The sequence below is a fragment of the Corella eumyota genome, chromosome 1 (genome assembly GCF_963082875.1).
Source record: "Corella eumyota chromosome 1, kaCorEumy4.1, whole genome shotgun sequence".
NCBI classification, from domain to species: domain Eukaryota; kingdom Metazoa; phylum Chordata; class Ascidiacea; order Phlebobranchia; family Corellidae; genus Corella; species Corella eumyota.
Window position 1 is genome coordinate 5,656,601 of NC_137490.1, and position 20,954 is coordinate 5,677,554.

The 20,954-nt window shown below is 27.0% G+C and overlaps 2 protein-coding genes across 3 annotated transcripts; one reads left to right on the forward strand and one right to left on the reverse strand.

Annotated features, from left to right (window-relative positions):
• Positions 1-70: 70 nt before the first annotated feature.
• Positions 71-3,964, forward strand: LOC145751157 (uncharacterized). Of its 2 annotated transcripts, XM_082567256.1 has the most exons (15): positions 71-208; positions 312-348; positions 454-536; positions 638-768; positions 889-992; positions 1,069-1,122; positions 1,386-1,475; positions 1,542-1,657; positions 1,748-1,846; positions 1,949-2,060; positions 2,166-2,267; positions 2,391-2,553; positions 2,643-2,833; positions 3,032-3,145; positions 3,230-3,964. In XM_082567256.1, exons 1-15 carry the CDS (start codon positions 177-179, stop codon positions 3,302-3,304), a joined length of 1,503 nt encoding a protein of 500 aa, XP_082423382.1. In that variant the 5' UTR covers positions 71-176; the 3' UTR covers positions 3,305-3,964. The 2 variants fall into 2 exon arrangements, with proteins under 2 accessions (XP_082423382.1, XP_082423391.1); XM_082567265.1 differs by lacking the exon at positions 1,386-1,475.
• Positions 3,965-4,140: 176 nt separating this feature from the next.
• LOC145740760 (adenylate cyclase type 9-like) lies at positions 4,141-20,193 on the reverse strand. The gene is made up of 28 exons (XM_082558600.1): positions 19,983-20,193; positions 19,715-19,823; positions 19,199-19,357; positions 18,262-18,496; positions 17,882-18,049; positions 16,500-16,657; positions 16,045-16,202; positions 15,765-15,842; positions 15,463-15,578; positions 14,775-14,931; positions 13,636-13,715; positions 13,352-13,396; positions 11,947-11,994; positions 10,367-10,423; positions 9,969-10,087; positions 9,604-9,763; positions 9,064-9,174; positions 8,817-8,920; positions 8,547-8,702; positions 8,245-8,312; positions 8,082-8,161; positions 7,416-7,547; positions 6,983-7,115; positions 6,739-6,825; positions 6,597-6,679; positions 6,152-6,334; positions 5,442-5,514; positions 4,141-5,370 (listed from the first exon to the last, which is right to left on the reverse strand). The coding sequence occupies exons 1-28, from the start codon at positions 20,110-20,112 to the stop codon at positions 5,276-5,278; spliced, it is 3,282 nt and encodes a 1,093-aa protein (XP_082414726.1). The 5' UTR covers positions 20,113-20,193; the 3' UTR covers positions 4,141-5,275.
• Between the last annotated feature and the right edge of the window lie 761 nt (positions 20,194-20,954).

A 20,954-nucleotide genomic window follows, 5' to 3' on the forward strand; every position in this document is an offset into this window, starting at 1 on the left:
TGACCTAATTTTACCATTTTGAGTTACGCGCCATTCATTTTAAGCTTCTCAATTAGAAAGGCTTTTTAAATTCTATTCAGTCTATCTCCTATCTGTCTACTGATTTTTCGAAATTAACTGTGTTTACATTTTAGTGTAGTATTCTGTAGGTTTTATTAAAAAAGTACCATAACATCATGAGTGTTTTTAAAGTCGGAGATTTTGTTTGGTAAGAGGATTTGTTTTTTTTGTAAATTATTTTTTGTGTTTTCACTAAGCTGATGAATATTAAAATACATATTTCAGTATTTAAATGTAAAATTTTATTTTAGGGCAAAAATGACTGGATATCCTTATTGGCCAGGAAAGGTAAGAGTTTTCAAAAAGTAATTTTGAATAGTAATTATCTGAATTTCAAATAAATTAAACAACAAGTGTGTGTATCCAATTATTTTAAATCTTTGGTTTTTACAGATTGCAGAGCCTGCTGATGATATTAAAAAACCCAACAAAAAAGTTGAAATGTATTTTATCCGATTCTACGGAACTGGAGATTAGTAAGCCCCTTTTAAATATGTTGCATGTAAAAAATATAATAAATATATGATGTTTTCAAAAAGTTTTTTATGCTATTTCTAAGATTAAACTATTTCTTTAGTGCCTGGACAAAGTCTGACCTGGTTCATAATTACGAGGAGAATAAAGAAAAATACTCAACAGCTAGCAAGAAAGCCGGTTTTATTCATGCTGTAAAAGAAATTGGACATGCATCGGAAAGAAGGGAAAAAGGTATCTATTTGACACATTTTTTCAAAATATAAAATTTGTTCAAAGGTTTTTACAGAAAAAAATGGCAAAAATGATGCATTTTTTTTGCACCTGAGTATTTTTTTAAAAATTTCTTTAAAGGACTTCCGGACACAAGTGAAGAAGAGTCGGCAGGTGAATCAGATGATGCAAGCGATGATGAACCGTTGTCCAAACGAGCCAAGATTGATACAACCCCAAAACAAGTAATTATTAATACCTTGTGAACAAAATTATTTTATTTAATTAAAAAAGTTATGCATGAATTTTTAATTTTTAAAGACAAAAAGAAAGCCAAGAAAATCAAAGAAAACTCCTTTGCCAACAAGAGAAGAGGTCAGTTAAAATTTTACAACATTAGTTTTTTGTTTTTTTTATAATCAACAAAAGCATGAACTTTAATAATATGTTAAATCCAAATAATAACATTCTGTTTCCTGTTTTAACAACATATTTGAACTATATATGTAACCCGATATCAACCTATCTTTAAACTGTATGTTGATCAAAATATGATACCATGATATCTGACCATTTAATTGGATTGATTTTTGGCATAAATCAATGGGTAAATATTAAGACACTGCCGTCATGTTTAGTTAACATTGAAGCATCAGAATATGTCTCATTACCTCCTAACTCGTGGGAAAACATTATCACCCTTAAACAAAACAGTGCCTTTACTTAAAGTGAGTATGTGGCTCGAGTTGCTAAGGAAATCTTTGTAAAAATCCCAATTTATTTGTTTTTTGCAGAGAAGATCCTCGTTAGATTTATCTACAGAAGAACATCATAACTCGCCTGGCACCACTGCTGATGCAGATAGTACAACTTCATTCATTTCAAAGGAGATCATTCCAACAGATAAAAAGTATATCATATTTTGCCATATCCTGACTTTTAACCTATTTTAAACAAATGTTTAGTTTTCTAATTTGAAACTTGATTATTATTTGAACAGAATTGGATTTCTTGGTCTTGGTATTATGGGCATTCCCATGGCTATAAACCTAATTCAAAATGGTCACAATGTTACAGTGTGGAACAGAAAATCTACAAGGTATTTGCAAAAAGATTGACGTCATAAAATTAATTAAGCCTAAGTAAAATTTTCCTTTTTACAAAATTTAATTAATTTTAATCTCAATGTTGTTTGTTTTAGGTGCAAGTTGTTGGTTGATGCAGGCGCCAAGGAAGGTGATTCTCCATGTGATGTCATGCAACAATGTGACATTGTATTTTCTTGTGTGTCAGACTCTGATGCAGTTCGAGATGTAAGTTCAAAATAATTTCAATTTTTTTTCACCAAAATTTTTTTTTTGTTTTATGTAGTTGTGTTTACTGATTTGACCCTTTAAATTGTCTTTGCATTGTTTAAGATTGTTTTGGGCAATAATGGAGTACTACAAGGAATAAGTACAGGCAAAGGTTATGTCGAAATGTCAACCGTTGATCCGAACACAACCAAAGAAATAGCAGAAGTAAAAATTACATTCAATCTTAAACTATATTTTATGTAACTTGCAAATCATGTTAAAAACTATCCAAATTTTTCCAGAAAGCAAAAATTATTGCTCAAATGGTAAATAATTTGTATTTAATAGGCCATATCAGTTAGAGGAGGACGTTTTCTTGAGGCCCCAGTCTGTGGCAGCAAAAAAACTGCAGAATCTGGTCAACTTGTTATACTGGCAGCTGGGGATAGGTCTTTGTATATGGACGGCTACTCATGCTTTGAAACAATGGGAAAAAAAACTTTATTTTTAGGTTTGATTGCGCTGTACCTTACTATTGGCTTAATATCAGGAAAACTGTAAAAAAAAAATTTTTTTTTAATTTAAAATTTTTTGCTGTAGGTGAACTGGGCTCAGGTGCAAACACAAAGATTATCGTAAACATGTTGACTGGGACATTTATGGCCTCTTTGGCTGAAGGTTTATCGCTGGCTGAGAAAGCTGGTCTGGATCAATACACTCTTCTTGATGTCCTTAATATAAGTGAAATAGCATGCCCACTCGTGAAGCATAAAGGCTTTGCTATTCTTGAGGTAAGCAAAGTTATAAGCATTGATGTACTAGGATTTTTAGCAAATTAGTATAAATTTTTTTGCAAATTTTAAGGGATGTACTTTTTTTAAAAACAGTTTCAAATTTTTTTTTGATTGTATTTACAAAAAAACATGCGTAGACTTTTTTTGTATAAATTTGCTTTTAAATATCTTTGTTTTAATAAATTTATGTTTTAGGGCCATTTTCCAGCTACCTTCCCAATCAAACATCAGCAAAAGGATATGAAGCTAGCCATGAATATGGGAGATGCTTTGGAGCAACCTCTATCAGTAACAGCTTCGGCAAATGAGGTAAAATATAAACATTAACCCTTTGCATTATGAGTGCAATTTAGGTGTATAAGTTAACTGACAATAAAATTTGTATTTTTGCAGCTCTACAAAAGAACAAAAGCGATGGGTTTTGATGATCGTGATATGTCCTGTGTGTATCGTGCTGTGAATGCCTAAAATGGTTTAAGACGAAACACGAACTGTCTTAATTTTTATTGGGTGAATTTTCTTTATGAACTTGTTGGTTTAACAATCATGTTTTGGAATTGTTCTCGCTAATTTTTTTTAATCATGTTGCATTAAGTTGGAATAGCAGTGTATTGTTTTGTAGTTTGAGTTGCGTTGACAAAACCCTCAAACATTTTTATTTTTCTTTAGTTTTCGATTTTTTAAGTTTGAGAGGGGCCATTTTAACAGAGCAAAATATGTTTTTATGATTGATTTCACAATATTTTAAAATGTTTTTTTTTTTTTTAAATAGCATTGCCTATAAAGCCAACAAAAAGAACATTTTAAGCATAGAACAACTATAAAATGGCAAACGTTGGTCAATTATTTTTTAACTTGTATAAAATTATGTTTTTGTAATTAAATAGCGATGTAACATTTTCACTTAAATTTCGTTTATTCGCTTAAAATGAAATGCTCAATGCTAAGTATCATGTAGAAACCAACTCAAGTTTTGCCTTACCACTGAAATCCATTATCACATACACAATTAAATTTAATTTGTTAAATTTTTGAAATTCTTCACATAGTTTTTGTTATTAATTGTAAACAATTTTTCATGTTGTTTATTTTTAAAATGTTGACAATGTCAATAAATAGTTGAAGCATTGAAAAGGGTGTTTATTAGTAGAACATTTTCCTAAGGATTTATGCATATTTTTCTAAAACCTCAATTTTTAATTTATTTTAGGCCTATATTTATTGGAGAAAAAATTAAGTTGGATTTCTTGATTTTTTTTTTCATTGCTTAAAACTACAAAATTTTAATTTTTCACTATTTTATTAATATTTATTATTAGTAAGAGTAGTAACAAAGATACGCTATACAAACATTGCAAACTCTTAACAAGACGAGATAAAAAATATAAGCTAAAACAAATACGAGACTACCTTTATTCGATCAGTAACTTTCGCTGAGAATGTTTAAGGAACTGAAAGGTAAAGAAGCTAGGTAGGATATATAATACAAAATTAGGTAATGATTAGGTAGCAATATGTAGAATTAAAAGGCTGTGACATGTGCTTGTTGACATATTTAATCTTATTTAAAGTTACAGAATGTTTAGTTTATTTCATTACGATATCTTTTGCGGATAGACAAAAAATTTAATTAACACAATAAATATGTCGCAAAAAATTAAAATGATTGGTTTAGATTGGGTAGGAAAAGTTGACTGTGTACAACATTATAATGTTGTTGATTTGTGGTTCAAATATATCTCTTTATTTGAAGAAATGGCATGGGCAGTGAGAACATAAGACTGCATGAGACATAAAAAGTGAAGTTTTAAAAAATTTAAAACCTCCAAATTATATTTGTTATGACAGATTTTACCCTAGTTCAATTTGATATCAAAAACACTTAGAAGTATACACATTGCGGCCAACTAAGGATTACTGTACGACTAAGAAGGTATTTACAAAACAGTTTTACACAAACATTTGTGAAAAAAATGTGACAAATTTAATTTTATTGCTTATTGAAATTTTATGATGTATAAAGAAAATATAAACTGTCATTTAACTTAAAGTTAACACAAGTGGTTAAACATCATGTTAGATATCAAAAATTCGTTATACAAAACCTATATAAAATTGATAAGTTTAAAAACTCTAAAACCTAAAACAATATAAAAAATTTCAAAACCCTTAGCAAGAGGAAATAAAAAGGTTAGTTGAGATTCAACTATAAGTCACTTACAAAAAATGCAATATAGTTAATAACATGATTTCAAGTAAAATTTGAAGCAAAACACATAATATAAAATATATCTTGATAATAATTAAAAGCAATTAAAAAACAAACAACAAACGAAAAATTGAAGAAATGGTAGGATCAGTAAAATTAGTGGACAATAATAAAAAGACATTTAGAAGTAGGAGGGGGCCTACAACTTAGCAAGATTAGCAAGGAATGCTTTAGAAGGGCTGGTAATTAGTTTTTGGATTTGGAATTATTTTTCTTTCATCTTCGTCGTCTCTTACAAGCAGATATGTTTTCATCATACCCTTGCCTTTAAAAAATTTTGATTATAAATTTTTCCAAAAATGATTTTTTTTTTATTTGAAATTTTTTTTTGCTCACCTTTGACGAATTTCTCACCGATGAAATCAAAGTTGAAGTGATTTTCTAATACTGACTTACTTTCTTGTGAAACCTTTTTGTGGAGTTAAAGTTTATTATATACAACATTTTAAATAAGGGTGATAAGTTATTGATAAATAATAATTAAAATATAGTCTTATCTTTTTATTTTATGCAACATTACTAAATTTTATGCAACGTTACTAAAACCCTTTTATGCAACGTTACTAAAACCTTCTTATGCAACGTTACTAAAACCGGCAGTGTGGTGTAGTGGTAAGAACACTTGCTACACCACCATGAGGTCATGGGTTTAATCCTCACTGCTATCATGCTGTAGCGCCCTTGCGTAAGGTGCTATAAACGGCATGAACTTCTGCTGAGCCAGCACTTAATCAGCTGCATAATTACTGGGCAATTATAATCTATAATATTCCAAACTGCTAAAGGCAACTGGAGACTGGGTCGGAGTAACCGTTGTTACTCTATGTTTAAGTCGGGCATTCGACTTTTCCACATCGAGGATAAAGATATATACAAAAAAAATATATATTTATTTTTATTGTTCGCATTAACAAAACTATAGCCCAGGATTCTAACTGTCGTAATTTGGTCGCAGCCCCAACTAATATTTCCCTACATGACTCTAATATATATATTTGTAAAATATTTACCTTAAAAAATTATTAAACTTTTTTATATTATTTTACCTGTACTCTTCCTGATACACCAGTAGAGTCCATTCTACTTGCAGTGTTCACTGTATCCCCCCAGATATCATAAAGTTGCTTCGTCGTTCCTATAACACCTGCTGTTACTTCTCCATGGTTGAAACCAATTCGTAAAACAAGATGAAAGTTTAACATATCCTCGTTAAAGTGGTCGACTGTGTTCTGAGTGATTTCAAAAATAACTTTTTTGGGTGTACAGTTTTGCAAAAAAGACCAAATAAATTATAAAAGAAAAAGTGTCAACTTACTTAAACAACACCAAGCTTTTAGTTCAGAAAATATATTTTTAATATAAAGTTTAAAAAAAATTAGTTATTGAGAAAAAGTTCTTTTAAAGCAAAACAACACTTTACTTCTATAATCTATAAATCGCAAATAATTGCAAATTTAAAACAAAATTAAATGGTTTTATTAAATAGTTTACCTGCATTGCTATACAGAAGTCCATCAGCATCGCGAGGTGACTTTCCTTACCAGTTGATTCTTGGTCTGCATTGGGATTCAAACCTAAAACATTAAATGGTTTTAAAAAACAAGTCAAAAAATTTTGAAAAGTTGGAACTTACCTGATGCGAACATAAATGTTGTTCCGATGGTTTTAATTTTTTCAATGTCTTTGTATTTTTCGATTTTCAACAAATCGTCAACATCGCCTTAAATAAAAAATATTATTTAAGAAATATTAATTCTGTTTTTTTTTTGTTTTTTTTGTAGTTTATTTTATGCCTTTTTGTATTTAAATATTTTACTCAAAATTGACTTCCAAAATTTCTTCAATCATTTTATCTCGAAGTATATCGAAAAACTTACTGATGAGTTCACTTAAATATCGAATAAATTGCATTCCCCCTTCATATGATTCCTCATACAATTCATTAAAGTTCACAATAGTTCCAAATATTACTCCAACTTTTTTGTGTGTTTTAGAGTAAAGTGGTTGGTCCTAAAATAAAAAAATTAGAATTTTAATATTAATATCAGAAATATTTTTTTGAGAAATTCTTTAATATTAAAATTGTAAAAAGTATAATTATTTTTAATAACACTATTTAAAATCAAAATCCTAAATTTTAATTAAACACAATATTTTGTTCTAAAGGCTAATCTTTTTTGTTTGTTTACATTTAAAGTAACCATAACCCCAACAGAAGGTTATAAATGACACCAATACAGGAAATAGGGGTAATAAATTACCATCAAAACCATGATTCATTTATTATTGTCATTTATTTAAAGCTCTCACCTGCATTGCCTTCTTGACATGCTCGGGAATAAAATTTTGCAATAATTTTTGAACTTGTTTTTGTAATTTCTCCATTTCAAGTTCAGTCATTTTAACTTCATGACTGCTGTAAAATTCAAGACGGTATCCAAGCTGAAAACATTGTTGGCATTTAATTAAAAAGGAACGGTTAATTCAAAAGGATAAAAAACTAATAATACAAAAATAAAAAACATTCAAGTTATATTGAGATTTAAAAAAAATTATATAAATCAGTTAATATAGTCAAAATTTATTACCTCAGGCCAATCTTAAAATACACCATTTAAACTTGTTAAAGTGATATGTACTAGACTAGGTTAAGGTTAAGTGGTATAAATAGAAATAGTAAATTTAAAACCGACAGCGTGGTGTAGTGGTAAGAACACTTGCTACACCACCATGAAGTTGTGAGTTTAACCGCCACTGCTCTAATGCTGTAGCGCCCTCGAATAAGCCGCTATAAACGGTATGTACTCCTGCTGAGCCAGCACTAAATCAGCAGCATAATTATCAGGCAATTATTATCTATAATTTCCCAAACTGCTAAAGGCAACTCGAGACTGGGTCGGAGTAACAGTTGTTACTCTATGTTTAAGTCGCGCATTGGACTTTTCCACATCAAGGATAAAGAAAAAAAAATATTACCTCAAAATGCCGACTAATATACCACACAAATATGAGCAGCAAAATAGAAACCAGGATAAGATCAAAACTTTTTTCGATCTCTAAAACGGAAAAAATTTTTTTAAATATTTAAATTAAAGAAGTAGAACTTTACATTAAAAAGTTAAAATATAATTTAACTTACTTGAAGAACAAGGTATGGTGTAGATAAGACACAGGGCAACGATTAGCACTACAGCAGCAAGTACACTTCTGTAGATTAAAAAATATAAAAACTTGAAATACAATTCGCAAATATAACCCCAAAAACAATTTAGAAAAATTTAAATTTTCAAGGTTTATTTAAGAATAAATAACAAAATTCAATTAGGAATAAAAAAATATGTTACATACCTATAATAAAACTAGAATTATGACCAAATTTTTTTATTAAAGGTGTAATAATAAACCAAATAACAAAAACACATAAATTAATAAATAGTATACCTCATCCAGTTAGAAAGTTGGTCATAATTAAGAAATTGGACGACCACTACACAAGAGATCGTAATAAAGTTGACAAAGAACATGCTGTCCTTACAAGCAAAACCCGAGAACAAAATAAATGCTGGAATGAGAAGCAAAAATGCCCCAAAAATGTGCCTAAAATCAAGAAAAAAACAAAGTTTAGTTTTTGTTAAGTTTTAAGAAAAAAACATAGTTAAAAAAAAGTTATTACAAATATTTATAGGTTTAAATTATTTTGCAAACATTTACCTAAATGCCCATGATGATAGAAATGTGAGGAGAGACATTATTTTAGACTTTGTTAAATCACTTTTATGAAATACATAAACCCCCAATGCTATTGCTAGAACAACCTAAAAATAGTTTTGTTAATAATTTACACAAGTTCGATCTAAGTGCATTGAGTAATAAAATAGTAAAAAATTTTTTTATTGTTTTAGTCAAATGTATTTTATTGTTTTAGTCAAATGTAATTTTCGCTGCTGAATCGAATTACCAGAATAGAAAAGAAGACCACGAATATTGCTATGTTGGCCGCACTAACATCCAACCAAGGAATTGAAGAAATAAAAATCAGGAGGCTCAGAACACAAGAAATCACAACATCCTAAAAAATAAACATATCATATTCGTAAATCTAAAAAAACGCAAGTAAAATATGAACAATATTACAATTCTTTTTATTTTAAACATCAAAAATAAAAAGAAAATTGAATGATAATTTTCTTAATATCAATTTTAATAAAGAAAATCTAAATTATGTTAAACTTTATATCAAAAATAAACAGACTTAAAAATTTTAATTTTTGTAAGTCTTTTTATAATTACAAAGTCTATTTTTTTAACACAGCTCAACTAGTATATGTCCAATCTTATAAAGTTTCAAAATAAAAAATTGTGTAAAGCAGGCAAATGTTAGTTGCCACCATATTACAACAAACGTTTTAAAAGTAAGTGGCCAAGTGAGTTAAAATACAGCTTGTAGGGTGGGGCATCTAATTAAAATACACAAATAACAGTCTAAAAAACTAAAAACCTTAAAAAATCTGTATCGTGTTGAAATGGTGACTCCAATGACATCGTCTTCTGTTGTTTCCTTCTCACATAAACCTTGAAATTCTTCTTCTACTTTCAAATTGTCGAATGTTATCCGTAGATGGTTAACTTGCTTGTTTTCATATAAATGGTCCAATAATCTAAAAATAGAATTATAGATTTTTTAGTTTTAGTACTAAAAAGATTTTAAAAGTAAATAATATTGTACTAACAATTTAACAAAAACAAAATTTTGATAGAAAAAAATTGCAATAATTTTACAAGTTGACAAAAGTTTTATTTTAAATTTTCTTTATATTTATAGCCTATTTAACTTAATTGATATTTAAAAGTAAAATATCTTACGGATCATCTTTTATCCCGTCGATAAATCTCCTGTCTTCATCTTGTCTTACTCTGTTTAATATTCCCGGAGTAGCAAGTGGACTTACATGAAAATCCAAATATTCTTTGAGCTGAGTTTCCTACCAAAAAAAAAATCCTTAAAATCAGATTTTTAAATAAACATAATAGCTGGTATTTTAAAGAATGAACGTTAATAGTGTTTAATGTCACACGAATAAAAATTCCGTTTTATTTAATAAACAAAATTTAGAATTCTACGTACAAAAAAAAAATATTTTTTCTGGGTACTTTGAAAATTGTTTTTTCTCAGTAAAAATAATTTAATTAAGTATTTTTGTTTGGAATAATATCAGGGTACATATCTAGATATTCTTATTCCCATGATTTCCCATACTAACCTGGTTAAATTTGTTTATATTTAGACTTTTGTGTTGTTCTGACCTCCGTCTACTTTTCTGCAATAAGAAATAAATATTTTTTTAAGAAATGTCATATTTATAATTGTGGTCTATAAAAATATCGGGCCATTTTAAAATTATTTGATTCAATTTTATTTGTAAACTTAAATAAATCACTTTAAAGAAGTAAAAATTTTTTTTGGAATTAAAAAATTTTAATTATTGTAATTAAATTGTTTCAGAGTAAAATCAATCCATGATCTAGTAATTTGTTAATACCAGATTAGTTACCAACACATATCTCTACATTAGTGTATGATTAATTATCTGGTTGGCAGCACCCAAATGATATTGAATTAATGGGAAATAGATTGGTCATGTAAAAAAATAAAATTATTCACATAGTTGTATATCTCGTCTAATTGCAATTTAAAAAAAAATATCAATAAAACACACAATAAAATAACAATAAAAAAACAGTGTCTACTAAACTAAAGTTCAATAATTTTTAGATTTAATTTACAAAAAAATGTTTTGAATTTTTTTTTAATTGACATTGTAACGACATTGTGGCTGGTGTTAAAGTACAGCATAACATAAATCAAAATAACTTCAATTTAGTAAGCTATTATCACATCTACTTGTTAAATCAACTCAATAACCACAAACAAACAAACACAATAATTATAAACCTTCTACTTCAATTTTTAACCATCTAAAATGATTTGTTTATATAGATTTGCTGACCGAAAACGTACAAACAGTTTTTAATGACTTTTTGGCTTTAGACAATTTATATTTTAAGTTTAAGAAAATAGGTACCTTAAAGGAAAAAATACAGCTGAAAAGCAAATACTCAAACAGTTGCTTAAGCAAATAACAATAATTTATTTTTAAAAGATATTTCAAGCACATTATTGATGAAAAACAATTAAATCAATATTAGGTTTTTTTCTTATTCATGGAATTGCTTAAATCTAATTAGTGCAAATTTTGCTGAAACATGCAAAATCAATCTCAAGCACATGCAAAAATTTAACACCATGCAACATTCAAAAAATTTTTATTAATTTTTTCCTAACAATTTTTTTGTTATGAGAAATTTTTTTACTTTTATCATAAAAAATTGCTTAACTTTACTTTTCTTTTTACCAACTGACTATGCCACGTTTTTATCAATTGTTATCGTTCAAAAGTAAAGCAATTAAAAAAATGTTTTGTAACTTTAAAATATGGCAAGAATTTATAGAATTTAAAAACAAAAAAATTAATAATTTTAGTTTAACATAGTTACATAAATTTTTAAAATTCCTATAAAAAATTGCACATTTTTGGTAGTCAACATTCAAATTAAATTAAAAAAAAAAAAATTTAATAAGAATTGTTACTGGTTCATGCAAATCATTTAAAAGGTAGTTTAATATTTGTAAAATATCAAAACCATAAATTGCTGATTAAATTTTCTACACTAGGCCAAAACCAACAGTTTAAATATTAAATTTTTTTTTTATTAAATTGGGTTAATAAAAGTGGTGAATCTCTTTATTGATTGGATAAAATTTCAGTCCTAAGATACCTACCTTATTGTGCAAAAGTGGTTGTCGTGGCGATTGACCCAATTCGCAGCTCTTTTAAAAAAATAAGGGCAATAAAATTCCATTTCATTGCAGAGTTTACAGAATTTTTTTTTAAAAAAGCAACGATAACATAAATAAAAACAAATAAAAAATGTTTTAAATTAAAAAGAGGTAACCTGTTTGTGAAAAAATCAGGATTTTAAAGTAACATATACACACTAACTAGTAAGTGGCATTTTTTGGAAAAAAATGTCAACTTTTTCTAGTAATTAAACATAGGAAAAACATGTTAAAAAACATGTTTTTTTTAAAGTTTTTGTTAAAGCAAAAGGCAATCCAACATGCTGGTTTTATTTATAGAAAATCACTTGCTTAATAATTTTTATTCGAAAAAAGTAAAATATTAGCAAAACATAGCTTGCATTTCAAAGTCATAAAAAAGCCCTTAAATACCTATGTGAAAATCTAAGTGTTTTGCTATGTAACCCTTTTGAAAGCTTATCACAATATACACATAGTTATAAAAGATATTTAAGCCAACTTATTGTCAAAAATCGAAAGTGTACTACCAAAGTGTCAATACACAAAGGCAATGTCAAGAAAGCATTCAAAAATATCAAACACACACAATGGACATTTATAGAACCCTGAACAAACGTTTTTTTTATACAACATCTATGTTCTCAATTTCCATATAATAAACGGTCACATGGTATACATATATCAAATTAAAAATAACTGCCATAACATTTATACAAATAAAAAAATATATATAAAAGCACCTTTTAGTCAGAATAAATATAATTCAAAATTACCCTAGAATTAGACTTTAAATTGGTTTACAAATAGAAACACAATAAAGTAAGAAAATGTCAATGTGTAAATATTGCTATTCCTATTATTTAAAGATTATTCTCCCTAAAACTAAAGCATACACAACAACCAATAACACTATAATAAAGATAATTTTGTTTAATCAATAAGCTACTATATTTTTAATAGCTATTTTTAATATCTTAATTTACATAGGCAATCAATACATTACAATAATTATGTTATTAAAAACTAAATTTTTAATTAGTTCCTTATTAAGCATACTTCACCATCCGAAATTTAAGATATAAAAAATATTTTTTAAGGTTTATAGTAAGCCATTGTAATTATTAAAGTTGTACTGCAGTGTTTCTACACTAGAATAACATCCATTTGTTTTGTAAATATTTACTTTTAACATGCAATCAACCAGTTTAGAGTTACTCCCCTATTATTACAGTTACTCAGTTCATTACATGGCAAACTATTGTTTTTAGTAACTCAAATGCACTATCATAAAAAATGATTTAATTAATTTTTTTTTAAATAATATAAAAATAAAAGTAAAAATAAATAAAATGTAACATTCAATTACCCTCGACAGCTTGTGATCCAGTGATTTAAGGCTTCCGGCTTTTGACTGTGAAAAATTATTTGAATAATAAATCAAAAATATTTTTTAAAAAAGTATTGTTACCTACTGTATTAATTGTTTGAAACGTAGAATTTCTTAGATTGACGATAATTTTATTTTAGTGAGACAAAAATCTTATGTGGCGATAATCTTAAATTTTCCAATTTTAAGTTTTTATTACTAATTTTTTATTACATTGAAACATTGAAATTTTACCAGTATTATCATATTTAGATGATACTTACATTTTCTTTTGCTTCTACTGCAATATGCCGATTATTTTCTGCAGTTCTCTGAACGATAAGGTAAGTTTTTCCAGTTTTTTCTAAATAAAAAGTCAATAAATTAGTTTAAACTTCATAGAAACCTTCAAATTAAATTTCAGTATTCACGAAAAATATTTATTTTTTCAAATTAAATTTGTTAAATTTATTGTTGATATATTTGCACCATTTTAAAATTTTTTAAAGGTTTTTAAAGAATATTTTACGCAAAAAATAAATATTTTCATTTTAGCCACATTTTCAAAGAATATTTAAATATCTTCCAAGTTAATGAATTATTCAGCTGTAACTGTATTTAGTGTATTGAAAAAGTTAATACTAAAATAACCACTTTCTCAAACTTAATTAAAATAAAAAAAAGGTTTTATAACAAAAAAGATCCAATTATAAATAGCACTAAAATTATTGGATTTATATCCCTTAATATTTAAAAAAATTTGTTTTGTTAAAATTCAAAATATATAAAAGCAAAAATTAAAAAAAAATTAATAATTGCAGTTACGAATAATATTTCATAGTTTTTAATATTATGACTATTGCACAAATAATGCTATGTATATATCATATTAATAACTTCCTCTAGAAAAGTGATTCGTGCAAAATGAGATGTCACATTAACACACAATAAAAAGGAAGTTAATGTTTAAGCTTTAAACAAGGCATGATTTTTCCAAGAAGAAGAACAGACATGGGGTTATTTTGATCAATATGATGAAGAAAAAATTTCTACTTGAATATATATTTGGAAATTTCAAAAATAAAACTTTTATGAAAAAAATAACTTGACCTCTTAATTCATGATTTTTATAATTTGCAATCAAAACAAAATTAATCACTACAAGTTATAGATAAATAGAAACCGATTTTTTAAATAAACTAATAAAAATAAAAGTTTAACATCTTTCAAGCAAAATTCACCACTTAAAAATCCTATTTAAAATCTGTACTAAATGCTAAAGATTTAGTAGTAAAAATAGCACACAAACAAGTATAGCCTATACATAAGTTAAAATAAACACACCTAAGACTAAAATAAAGTGCTGTTTACCCAAACAAATCTTTAAAAAAAGATCAAGTATGTTAAAAATCAAAACACCAACCCTTAAAGCCTTCATCCCTTTCCTCTAGTTTGCTATCCTCAACAGAATAATTGTTTCCCAAACAGTCAAGGGTTTGTTGACTGATGTGAATACGGCCGGGTATTCCATGTTGTTCCATTCCATTTGCTAGCGACACGTCGTTGGACCACACATCAAACTAATAAAAAAAATAAAATAACTTTTTTTGAAAAAATTGCAATGCTAATATAAGGTAAACTTAAAGTAAATGGCAAATTCTAAGGTATTTTTATGCCACTATAAAATGGTCAAAAAGTGTGTCTAGTATTGAAATTGTGTAGTAATACCAAAGCAGACCTTTGTAGCTATTTAATAAATAAATTAAAAAAACTTGAATTTAATACAAAATAAAAAAATAAAATTGAAATTTTAAGAAATGTTATAGGTTAGATCAAACTTAGTTGCAGACATTACAAACAATCTTTTTGCAACTAAATTTATTTAAAGCTTAGTCATGTTTCAATCTAATTTAAGTAAAATTAAAATAGAAATCCGAAAATATATATATTCAAGGTATCATTAACTTATTAATAGCCTACTAAAACATTCTAAAATTAAAAAAAAACTCTTGGCGCTCAAATGCGCAACCTTCTAAAGTAAACATTTCATTAAAGTGCTGTTAATACTAACTTATGGGATTAACTCTTATAATGAGATTACTTCAGTGTACCTTGTATCTTTTGGTGCCCACAATTCCACATAGAACATAACCAGTATGTATGCCAACCCTCATGTTAACGTTGATGTTGTTGGCAATACAGAACTCTTTTATGGCAGTAATCATGCCTTGAACATAAAAAAATAAATATCATTTTTACACCTTAAAATTGGACATAACAGCTACCAAGCTTATATGTATATGGATTACTTAAAATAAGAAAATTTTAAGTGCGAAATTTTGGAAGTATCCTATGGTATATTTATTGAATAGAAATTTTAAAGAAATTTAAGTTGTCCTATTGTTTATCTTACCTATTCCCATTTCAACACAACAGATAGCATGATCAGGTTTACTTTCAGGACAGCCGGCAACGCAATAATAACAATCTCCTACATAACAAAAACAACATCAAAAATTCAGCTTACCTTACAACTTCTAATAGCTCCTAGTAACTTTTAATTTAAAAATAAGAAAAAAAAACAATATTTGTCATTAAAATAAATTATTAATTTACTAAAAACAACTATTTTAGCCTTATTTAGGATTCAAAGTTTCGTTTAGCGTGTGTCGTCTTTAATTTACTTCACTTACCTAATGTGCTAATTTTCTCACAGCCTGTCTCTACACAAAGACGATCAAATCTTCCGAAAAGATCGTTTAAAAGACCGACTAATTCTGCTGCATTTTTGTTCGCACTCATTTTAGTGAAACCAACTATATCAGCATAGAGAATTGATACGTTTTCCATTCTAAAAATTTAAAAAATAAAGTAGTAATAATAATATAGTTGCACAAATCCAGCACAAAATTATAATGTTAAGCAACAAAAACAGTTTACATAAATGTTTTTTCTACACCAATTCAAAACTAAAACTAACTCAAAAAGTGTGAATTGTGATATTTCAAAATAAAAAAAAAATACAAAACAAAACTGAAAATATAATGGAGTCAAAAAATAATGATGTCATAAGTTTCTATTAATATTATCATGAAGTTTAAAAATAGTCCCAAAAAGTTTTCATATGGAGTCTTATATATATACATACTTTTTCATGGTAAAGGGTCGGAACAAGTTTCCATTAGCAGCTTCATCATTAATCATAACCTCCTTTGCAATACTTAACGGCATAACAGATTCAATCATTACATTTTTGAAATCTTTTTCTTTTCCTTTTCCAATCGTAGTTTGAACAACTTGGCATACCTATAAAACAAGAAAATTTTACCGAGAAAAAAAGTAATAAAAAATACCAAAAATTAGTTAGTTACATAACATTGTTGGAACTATTAAATTAATATACATTTGTTTTGAAAAAAAAAAAATTAATACTTTACACCTTCTAAAAACGGCCTTACTTAAAATTTATTTGTTTATATCAACAAATACCATAGATTATTTGTTAAGTAATTCCTCAAGTCATTTAAAATATAAGTTAGTTTTCCAAGCGTGGGCTTGGTATACTTTTAAGTAAAAAGATAACAAATCCCACACAACACACCACCCACTTTTTATCCTACTTAAAATAAAACAAAAAAACTTCTGATAAGAAATAACATAACAAACAGTTACACTTACATATAATTAAAATATTTTAATTTTATTTAATGCATTTTGTATGGGGCATATAAAAACGCCTTTTTATTTAACTATAGCCAAATAAAAAACTGTTTCGTGGTTGTAGGTATCCAGTAAAACTTATCTAAATATAGCACAGAACCAGCGTCAGATAAACCATAAGCCATAAAATGACATACCGATACACCTCACTAATTTTAGGTTACTTTTTATAAAAAAAAAGCTATTTTTGGAGTCAAAAATTTAAGTTTTTAAGAACGAGTCTTTAGTACCAGATAGCTAGATTATAATATATTGGCTTTTGTTTTTAACTTAAATTTGTAAAATATCTTGTTTTATTATTTTGCAATCTTGTTGATTTAAAAGACAATTTCATGTTTTCTATAAATAGGATTACAAAACCAATGCCTTGAGTAATTCATAGCTCTCAATATAGAAACAACCTTTATATAGAAACTAGTTCAAAATCAATCTGCCTAATTGAATTTACATTAACCTGGTTTCAATTTTAACAAATGACATCAGAGAAAAACATTAGGTACACAAAACTGGCTAAACATACTTTAAACAGAAAGTTTAATTGAGTTTTGTTATTTTCAATTTTACAATAATTATCTATTATTTAAACTGAAATTGAAAATCTCTTAAATAGACTATGAATGTAATATATATAATAAAAATAATAAATAAGTAATATGTATTAGAGCAACTTTTTAAAAGCAGGACAGTACTTTAACAATTAAACCTGTCAACACTTTAATGACAAAACAAACAACCTTACAAAGCTTTATATAAATTAGTATTTTTTGTAAATTTGGGCTAATTTAGTTACCAAAAAATTGCATTGTTTACCTTCCAGAATGTGCTGTGTCTTAATATTTGTAGATTGACCACAATTTGCACTCCAATAATGTGGAGAGCGATAAACAAGGTGATTCTGGTGATAAGACTGTGGGATAAAATATAACTCGAGTTCCCGATGTCACCTCGAAAATTGTAAAAGCCAACATGATGAAGAACCTTAAAATTTAAAAAAAAATAATTTAGTTGCTTGAACAAAAAATCTTTATTTTTGAAAAATATAAGTTTTTAATGGTTTTTAAATAAACTTAAATAAAAATGCTTAGTGCTTCACATCATTTTTTTATTACAAATTAAACATAGATTTTAACAAAAGTGATCTGGTTTTTAAAAACCTTTACTATATATACTTTATTTAATTCAATCCTTACCTCAAATACAACTGAAAAAGTTGCAGCCAACATGAAGGTAAGTGGAATAGAAAACGGTAAAACCAAATAAATTAAAAGAACAACTTCTGTGGCGAGAAAAAAACTGGCGGCAGTGCTCATCACAACATCAACATGATAAGCTGTCACTAATACCGTTCCCATCAACAGAACCAAAAAGGCAATTGAGATATTAAATATGTGTTTCACTGCAACTGTATCAGACAGTTGATCACATCTATAAGTGAAAAAATGTAAAGGTAAGTGCCCAAATTTTTCGGAATATTAATTTAAATATGTGTAATGAATTATGCATAGGCCCCTATGCGAAAACACTTAAATTGAACTTATTCAATATTTGTCATAAGCTTTTAAAATGGCAATTTTAAATGACAATTAAAATCTTGAGGCCATTACAACTCATTACCAAGCAAAGTAGATCGACCAATATTGATCTGTACATGATATTTAAATCCCTACCTAGACTGATTGAAACAAATTTTGAACATCCATTATGCAATACCTTCCATTAATATTTAATGATAACAGCTTAATACCAAAAGGGCAAACGACAACAGTTAGAAGCTAAAAAATGGTTTGGTATTCAAATCTAATTCAGTTGACCTGAAAAGTTCTCCTATTACCTACCAAGTATTTATAGTACAAAAAAAAAAGGGGGGCTTTTTGCAAAAGGTTAGTATGATATACAGTACTTAACGAGAAAATCAGTTGGGCTATGCATTGTTATGGTACCTACTAATCTTAAATTGTAATAAAAACAAAACATGCATCATAATAAAAAAATAAGGATGACAATGTCAAAAAAAGTGCAATTGACTTATTTATATCTTAAAAATTTACAATTTTGTATAAAAAATGGGAAAATTTAAAAGCCTCATTTGACATTGTGATATCAACAAATATTTAGTGTTTTGCTTACCTTTTTATTAACACCAAAAACACGACACAGAATATTGCAAGTACTACGCTCCATAAGGAGCTTCCAATCCACCACAAATTATTGCGATTTACAACAAAGAAAATGATCCAACAAATACAAGATAGACAAACAAACACCAAAGACTGCCAGAGAAGAGTTCTGCAATCAAAATTAAATTTTAGATAATTTAAAAAAATGTTTATAATTTTAATAATCTTAATAGTTAATAATAATATTTAATTGGGTAGGCTATTTAAATGCATGAACAAAATCACTATTATAGCCTATACCCTCCTTTTTTATTGGTAGGCTAATTTTAAAGCGGTAATATTTTAAAATATGATTCTTTTTATTTTTAAATTTTGTTTCTTTGAAAATACAAAACAATTTAATGAATGATCAATGTCCACTTAGCCTAATGAAATATTGACTTTGATAGCAATACTAATAGTTGTTAAAAATCCAATACATTAACAATATATATACAAGTTGAATATATAAACAGAATTGTTTTACCTGACTTGAGGCAGACTAGATAGTTTGTATTGATCCTCGAGAATTTTTGAATCCATCGTTATTTTTACTTTGCTTGGTTTTGCCCTTTCAAACCACAGCGGCAATTCACCTGAAAATTTGATTTTAAAATAATTTTAGTAAATTGCTTATTTTTTAATATTTTTTTTTTATTTATTTTTTTTAAATTTCAAAATCAAACTATCATATTATTGTTTTTAAGTATGTAGTCAAAAAATAATCTAGAAAATAGTTTTTTTTTATTTGAAACCTTTTTTTGATTTTTGAGTTGCATCATGCGGATGAGAATCCATCATTGCATCGTTGCTCTGATTACTTCCGTTCACGATATTTACATCAGGACTTCTGTAATCTGCATTATTGTATTCCACTTTCACCATTGTCAATGCTTAGTAAAATGTAATCTACATTATTCAATTATCGACCATCAAATTTACGAGACTAACTGATCTTATCTGTCCTTTAACTGCAAAATTAAAAGTTCATCAAAAATATTAATGTACCATAACAACAAATAACTAAGATCTACATTTAGTGTAATTTATAAACAACAGATTGGGAATAAAGTATTTTTATGTTCAGTACGCAATAAATCACAATAATAAAGGTTTTATTCCACTATATTTTGACAATTTTTAACCAATGTTTGTAAGCAGAAGTGTTATTGGGCTAAGGTAAAACCCAACGAATTACCATTCAATAAAAGGTTTCGATAAACTGCCAAATAAGTGATAAGCCCCTATCTCAACTTAACCTGCCTAAACCATATACATTTACTTAAAATTTATAAATATTCATTCGATAATTGATTTAAACCTTTATTTAACACACAGACAAGACGGGACTAACTTAAAACTGTAGCGTGACTCTGAGCTTCCTATACGCCTGTAGTAAGCAACAATAAAAACAAATATTAAACTTTATACAAAAAAATTCAAAACCATTACATCATTATAGAAGTGACTCGTTAAGAAGAATGGTACCGTAATTTATTTGTTAAATTTTTTCTTCGGTACTTGTAAATTTGATTATAAAACTACAATAACGTAAAAAAAGCGTTTCCAAACTTTTTAAATCACGTACGTAAAAACTTGCTGTCTTAAAATAAAAAACCTGGTTTAGTCTACAATATTAGCTTAAATAGATTTAAATATATTTTATCAAGTTATGTAAAATTAACTAATAAATTTATTTAATTACAACAAATTCGTTAACATAACGA

Coding starts and splice junctions, on each gene's coding strand:
- LOC145751157 (XM_082567256.1), top strand. CDS start 177: ATGAGTGTTTTTAAAGTCGGAGATTTTGTTTG. Junction 1,847..1,948: donor TGGAACAGAAAATCTACAAG/GTATTTGCAAAA, acceptor TGTTTGTTTTAG/GTGCAAGTTGTTGGTTGATG. Junction 2,061..2,165: donor ACTCTGATGCAGTTCGAGAT/GTAAGTTCAAAA, acceptor GCATTGTTTAAG/ATTGTTTTGGGCAATAATGG.
- LOC145740760 (XM_082558600.1), bottom strand. CDS start 20,112: ATGGTGAAAGTGGAATACAATAATGCAGATTACAGAAGTCCTGATGTA. Junction 18,050..18,261: donor CTTTTTCAGTTGTATTTGAG/GTAAGGATTGAA, acceptor TTAAATTTTAAG/GTTCTTCATCATGTTGGCTT. Junction 11,995..13,351: donor TGGATCACAAGCTGTCGAGG/GTAATTGAATGT, acceptor TTTTTTTAAAAG/AGCTGCGAATTGGGTCAATC.